Genomic DNA, 7,393 nt, shown 5'->3' on the forward strand with positions numbered 1-7,393 from the left:
GGTCTCGAACCCACGGGCTCAGGCAATCCACTCACCTCAGCCTCCCAAAGGCGCAGGATTACAGGCTGAGCCACCGAGCCCGGCTCACAATTTTTAAAGTAGTTTATACCCATTATCTTAGCTGATCTACAAAATACACAGGGATGCTAATGACTTGTCCTGGACACAAGGGACATGTGTGACAGAGCTGGGACTGCAGCAGTCACACACATGACCAGTTCCAGGAACACAGAGTTAAGTCATTCCTTTAATTTTGAGGGTTTTCTTTTTTAGTAAGAGATAATAGACTTGCCAGAGCAAAGCCAAAATCACAAGCAAATAAACAAAAGATTCCTGTAAGCAAGTTAGGTCCGGACCTGTTTGAGCTCTTTGAGGTCACAAGTGGGAGCATCGAGAGCAGTTCCATGGGTACCTTTAGTTCCCAGCACACGGCAACTCTGCAGTAGTGGATGAAGTCCAGCACGGCCACCACCCCCATACCCAGGCTCAGGAGCACACTGAGGTCGTCCACCAGCAGCACTGGGCACCTCCATGCAGCCTCCCCATTGTTCACGGGTTTCAGGGCCTCCCGCACAAACTCATACAATGGTTGCAGGTTCCCAGCATTGGCTTCCCTGGAGAAACAGGACAAAAGTCACCAGAGTTCACCCTCTCTATTATGCGTTTCAGGGACCAAGTGGCACCACAGGAAAGGGCTAGGGGAGCAATAAAGTGTATCACAATCCTTGGCATCAAGGGATTCATGAGCTGGTTTGGAAAGGAAAGGTACACACACATGCATGAATAAGTTTTAATCCAAATGTTTCCTGAGGCCTACTAGGTGCAAAGCACTGAGCTAGAAACTGCAGGACACAAAAATAAACAGCCCCAGGGCCCTTAAGAGATTAAAGATCAGCTGGGCTCAGTGGCTCAGCCTGTAATCTGCGCTTTGGGAGGCTGAGGTGAGTGGATTGCCTGATCCCGCGGGTTCAAGACCTGCCTGGGCAACTTGGCGAGACCTCATCTCTACAATAATTCAAAAAATTAGCCGGGCGTGGTAGCGCGCATCTGTAGTTCCAGCTACTCGGAAGGCTGAGGTGGAAGGATCGCCGGAGCCCAGCAGGTCGAGGCTGCGGTGGCCGGGAGCGGTCACTGCACTCCAGTCTGGGCGACAGAGTGAGACTCCAACTCAAAAAAAAAAAGAGATTCAAGATTAACTTAGACTGGGTAGGCCAGAGAAACCTTCCTGGGAGGTCATCCATGGCTATAAAAAGTTAAACAGTAATTCAGGTGTCCTTGTGGTGAGTGGCAGTGGCTTAAGGGCTGCTTGATGCATACATCCCGGATTCGACCTGGTTCTGACACAGGCTAGCCTGACTGCCTCCGTCTTCCCCAGTGACTACAGACAGCAGCCATTTCCCAGGAGTGGGTGAGGAAAAGAGTACCGGGTCCTACTGCCTTGTACTATAAGGACCAGTCCCTGGCACTGGATTATCTTCGCTAACAACAAGGACAGCAACTCCCCATACCCTGGGATGAGATATAACCAGCTCCTGCACGCAGATGAAAACACCCAGGGTCAAAGGCGCTAAAGGACGTGTGTGAGGTCACACACAGGGTCAGGGAACATGGCCTCCCCATGCCAGTCACTGCATAAGGGCTTGTCTGAGAGAGAGAGATTGTGAAGGAGAGTTCCTGTATGATGGGAGAAGAACAGCAGCAAAGTGAAGCATCTGCACAGAGGTATGTTTGTGGCTCATGTTCAGAAAGGATGACAAACAGGAAAACCAATCTTAGACCTGTGATTTGAATCCCAAACCAGGGGATAACAAATATTCTTCTTAAAGGTCTGGAGAGTAAACATTTTAGGCTTGCAGGCCACATGATCTCTGTTTCAACCACTCAGTTCTGTTGCTATAGTGCCGAATCAGACAGAGGCAACATGCAAACAAATATCGCTGTAGTCCAATAAAAGTTATTTACAAAAACAGGTAGCTGGCCCACAATCAATAGTTTGCTGACCCCTGAATCAAGCCAAGAACAGAGCCAAGGTTGCATTAGGGCTCTGAGCCAGGGTTGGAAAGCACAGCAAAGCAAATGATCCTTTCTATAGCTTTTGGGCCAATGTATGATCAGAACCAAGGACTTTCAATAATGCTGCTGAGAAGTGTTTGACTCCTGAAGCCAGTTCTGTTCTCCCACACAAGGAGAAGGAATCACATAGCAACCTCTCCTGGGCCCACCTGTCAAGTGTGTACTTCTGGCCTGGGCTGCAGGCTTACTGACCTGAGAAACTGCAGGGGGTGTGGCTCCTTCTGAGCCTGGAAGAAGACATCCACTGAGGACTTGAGGCCCTCGAGGAACACAAGCTGCCCACGTTCTCGAGCCATGGTTAGGTTGACACCCTAAATATGACAGAGAGGAGAGTGAGTTACTGCACCTTGTAGGGGAACCTATCAGAGAGACTATATGCTAGCTCACAAGAAGACACATTTCAAACTCTGCAGAAGTGTACCTGTCCACCCTACATATAGGTCCATCTTTCTTCCCCAGGTGCTCCTAATCCACAAGTCCCATTCTGCTATCAGGTGTGCATCTCCGTTTTTAATTGTCACTTAAAAACTTACATTGTTTTGCTTATATACCTATTTTTATGATTACCCAGTACCAGTTTTTAATCTTCAATGGTAATACAAAGTTTCATTTTTGGCCAGATTCAGTCGGCTCAGCCTGTAATCCCAGCACTTTGGGAAGCTGGAGGCAAGTGGATTGCCTGAGCCCCGCGGGTTTGCAACCAGCCCGGGAAACTTGGCAAGACCTTGTCTCTACAATAAATCAAAAATTAGCCGGGCGTGGTAGTGCACCTGTAGTTCCAGCTACTTGGAAGGCTGAGGCGGAAGGATGGCCAGAGCCTAGCAGATCGATACTGGGGTAGCCGTGAGTGTGCCACTGCACCCCAGCCTGGGCGAAAGAATGAGACTCCACTTCAAAAAACAAAAAGCAAAAAAAAACAAAGTTTCATTTTTAAATGCATATAATCAGCCAGGTGCGGTGGCTCACGTCTGTAATTCCACCACTTTGGGAGGTGAAGGTGAGAGGATTACCTGAGCTCAGGGGTTCCAGACCATCCTGAGTAACATGGTGAGACTTTGTCTCTACAATAAATAAAAAAATCAGCCAGGTGTGGTGGTGCATGCCCACGGTTCAAGCTACTTAGAAGGCTGAGGTACTTCGAAGGATCGCCTGAGCCCAGCAGGTCAAGGCTGCGGTGGCCATGAGCGTGCCACTATACTCCAGCCTGGGCGACAGAGTGAGACTCCGACTCAAAATATAAACAAATAAATAAAAAATAAATGCATACAGTCAGGCCATACAATCTGTTGCAAACATTCTTAACTACTGTTATACAGTGAAAGCAGTCATAAACAATTTGGAAATGAATGAGTGTGGCTATGTTACAATAAAACTTCAAAACAACAGGGGCTGCAGAAATTCAGTTTGCCTATTCCTGCTCTAGATTATCCTTCGTAAATATGTTTCAGGCCGGGCGCGGTGGCTCACGCCTATAATCCCAGCACTTTGGGAGGCCGAGGTGAGAGGATTGCCTGAGCCCACAGGTTCGAGACCAGCCTGGGCATCTTGGTGAGACCTCATCTCTACAATAAATCAAAAAATTAGCCAGGCATTGTGGCGTGTGCCTGTAGCTCCAGCTACTTGGAAGGCTGAGGCGAAAGGACCATCTGAGCCCAACAAGTTGAGGCTCTGGTAGCCAGGAGTGTGCCACTGCCTTCCAGTCTGGGTGACAGAGTGAGACTCCCACTCAAATAAACAAATAAATAATAAAAAATAAACGTTTCTTCATGAACCACCACTCAATTAAGAATTCCTCAAGACACTTGATTAAAAGGTAGATCCCTGGGCCCAACTTCAGACCTCTAGAATGAAGGCAGGGGCCAGGATCTGCATTTCAAGAGGCACTGAGGGTTGGTTCCTACTCTAAATATGCAACCCACTGCTCTATCTGTGTGGAAACAGGTCACATGGAACCCATGAGACTCCCCATGCCCCCAGGCCAGGTCTCAATTGCTCATTCATGCACCAAAAGCCCAGTGCCCTCCAGGATCCAACACCATTTGCTCCAATAGCTGCCCCTGACAGAGGAAAATACTCCTGATTCTTCGCCCTTGCTCTACTTATGTAAGTACAATAACATGCCATGAGTATGGAAGCTTATGCTCCAGTGCCTCACAAGCCAAGCACTAGTACATGCCATTCCTGCTATGCTGAGATGACACTCAAAGGTAAAAGAAAACATGGCCAATCTGGACATGAGAGTACACAGCTTTCTCATCCACAAACACAGATGCTATAGCCATAGAGACATGCTTCAAAGACTTAGAATGCAGTATGTGTTCTTTTTTTTTTTGAGTTGGAGTCTCACTCTGTCGCCCAGACTGGAGTGCAGTGGTCGCTCCCGGTCACCGCAGCCTCGACCTGCTGGGCTCCGGTGATCCTTCCGCCTCAGCCTTCCAGGTAGCTGGAATTACAGGCACGCACTACTATACCCAGCTAATTTTTTTATTTATTGTAGAGATGAGGTCTCACCAAGTTGCCCAGGCGGGTCGCGAACCCGCGGGCTCAGGCAATCCACTCACCTCAGCCTCCCAAAGGCGCGGGATTACAGGCTGAGCCACCAAGCCTGGCTGCAGTATGTGTTCTTGACACAACTATTCTCCCTGAGCTCATACCCTGACCTCTCACACAGGAACTTCCTCCTTCTCTGCAAAGGATGGGAAAGAATCTACCATTTCTCACCCTCTCATTTGCTTCTCCCCAACAGAGAAGAGGCGGTAACTTGACCCAACAGTAAGACAGGCATTTTAAAGATCACTGCTGATGAGTGACCTGGTTCTCTCCCTCTCTGAGGCTGGCCTGTCAAAAAAACCCAAAACCCAAAACACAGTCTTTCAGCTTTCTTCAGTTTCCATTCTCAGGCAGAATATCCACCTGTTCATAATGGCTCAGGTGAGGTTAGGGGGTTTACCAGCCTCATTTTTTTTTTTTTTTTTGAGTTGGAGTCTCACTCTTATTCCCCAGGCTGGAGTGCAGTGGAACACTCACTGCCACTGCCGCCTCTACCTGCTGGGTTTAGGAGATTCTTCTGCCTCAGTCTTCCAAGTAGCTGGAACTATAGACGCACATCACCATGCCCAGCTAGTTTTTGGGATTTATTGTAGAGATGAGGTCTCACCAGGTTGCCCAGGCTGGTCTCCAACTCCCAGGCTCAGGCAATCCTCTCACCTCGGCCTCCCAAAGTGCTGGGATTACAGGCTGAGCCACCGTGCCCAGCCTTAACCAGTCTCTTAGACATCTTGTTCTTGTCTGACTGCTTCTGATGAGATGAGGGGCAGGCAGCCCTAGACTGAGGGAAAGACAGTGGGAGGAACCCAAGTTGGCAGCAGAGCAAGGTATGATCTCCAACCTCGCAGGACCAAGACTAAAGCCCACACTGAGAAGAAAACTTTCCCTGGTCCAGAATCAGTAGAGAATGGTTTGATGAACTAAAATCTACAAATAGCAGATATTATCAAGCAAATTTTCACTTAATAAAACGTGCTGGGGCCCACACCTGTAATCCCAGCACTTTGGGAGGCAGAAGCAAGAAGATTGCCTGAGCTCAGGGGTTTGAGACCAGCCTGAGCAACATGGTGAGATCTCATCTCTACAATAAATAAAAAAAATGAACCAGGTATGGTGGTGCATGCCTGTGATTCCAGCTACTTGGAAGGTCGAAGCAGAAAGATCATCTGAGCCCAGCAGGTCGAGGCTGCGGTAGCCGTGAGTGTGCCACTGTGCTCCAGCCTGGGTGACAGAGAGAGATTCCGACTCAAAAAATAAAAACAAAAATAAAACATGCTGAGATGCTGCCTCAGCCCTTCAGATAAGGGGTTCTGGATCCCAAGATTTCCTTAAGCCATTCTTTGCTAAGTTCTCTACAACCCAAACAGGAAAGTCCAACCTTGGACATGCTCACACATGCACGGCACACACACTGACTCTGGAACCTCACCACGGAGCTCCAAAATATTTACCAGCTTCTGTCCCACGATATTGTAGTGGCTGAAGGACTGGATAAGTGCCACAAAGCAGACTTTACAATTAGCTAGAAAACAAAATAAACTGATTTTTAATAAATCCTCTGATGAGGCACAGTGGCTCACGTTTATAATCCCAACATTTTGGGAGACCAAGGCAGGAGGATCATCTGAGCCCAGGAGTTCAAGGCCAGTCAGTGCAACATAGCAAGATCTTGCCTCTACAAAAAATAAAAAATTAGTCAGGCATGATGGGTATGTGCCTGTAGTCTCAACTACTAGGGAAGCAGAGGTGGGAGGATTCCTTGAGTCCAATTCAAAGCAGCAGTGAGTTACTACAGTTTCACTGCACTCCAGTATGGGTGACAAGGCAAGACTTCATCTCTAAAAAAATAAATAAATTTGGGCCGGGAGCAGTGGCTCAGTCTGTAATCCCAGCACTTTGGGAGGTGGAGGCAAGAGAATTGCCTGAGCTCAGGGGTTTGAGACCAGCCTAGGCAACTTGGCGAGACCTTGTCTCCACAATAAAACACAAAAAACTAGCTGGGCATGGTAGCATGCATCTGCGGTTCCAGTCACTTGGAAGGCTGAGATGGAAGGATCACCTAAGTCTAGCAGGTCAAGGTTGCGGTGGCCATGAGCATGCCGCTGCACTCCAGCCTGGGTGACAAGAGTGAGACTCCAACTCAGTAAGTGAATAAATAAATAAATTTATCCTCTGCTTACAGTCAATCTCACAGACTTCATACTTCTGGATACAAAAGCACTGAGGCAGCTCTAGAGACCCAACCTGACACATCCAATTTGATTCTAAGGTGTTTTTTTCCTTATTTGACAGTAACACCTTATTTCACTGATTTTAAGATGCAAGATGTAGCCAGGCTTGGTGGCTCAGCCTGTAATCCCACGCCTTTGGGAGGCTGAGGTGAGTGGATTGCCTGAGCCCACAGGTTTGAGTCCTGCCTGGGCAGCGAGACCTCATCTCTACAATAAATCAAAAAATCAGCCGGGTGTAGTAGCGCATGCCTGTAATTCCGGCTACTCAGAAGGCTGAGGCGGAAGGATCACCAGAGCCCAGCAGGCGAGGCTGCGGTGGCCGGGAGTGGCCACTACACTCCAGTCTGGGTGACAGAGTGAGACTCCAACTCAAAAAAAAAAAAAAGATGTAAGATGTATTTCTTTTTTTTTTTTTTTGAGTCAAAGTCTCAACACACCCTTGTGTTCCTGGGCTCAAGCAATCCCTCTACTTTAATCTCCCGAGTAGCTGGGACTAAAGGCATGTGCCACTATACTCAGCTAATTTTTTTTTTTTTTTTTTT

At 48.1% G+C, this 7,393-nt stretch overlaps 1 protein-coding gene across 3 annotated transcripts in view; it reads right to left on the reverse strand.

Annotated features, from left to right (window-relative positions):
- Window positions 1–7,393, reverse strand: part of ELP6 (elongator acetyltransferase complex subunit 6) — a 17,264-nt gene that overhangs the window by 6,098 nt on the left and 3,773 nt on the right. For 2 of the 3 annotated variants that reach the window (XM_008071318.2, XM_021719183.1), the window contains exons 3-5: window positions 6,072–6,142; window positions 2,266–2,384; window positions 413–614 (exon numbers count right to left, since the gene is read on the reverse strand). In XM_008071318.2, coding sequence (XP_008069509.1) covers window positions 413–614; window positions 2,266–2,384; window positions 6,072–6,142 — 392 coding nt within the window. The remainder of the gene's footprint in view (window positions 1–412; window positions 615–2,265; window positions 2,385–6,071; window positions 6,143–7,393) is intronic. The other variant, XM_008071317.1, reaches the window with a different exon arrangement.

The sequence above is a fragment of the Carlito syrichta genome, unplaced genomic scaffold (genome assembly GCF_000164805.1).
Source record: "Carlito syrichta isolate Samal-C Ts95f unplaced genomic scaffold, Tarsius_syrichta-2.0.1 Scaffold314290, whole genome shotgun sequence".
Taxonomy (NCBI): Eukaryota; Metazoa; Chordata; class Mammalia; order Primates; family Tarsiidae; genus Carlito; species Carlito syrichta.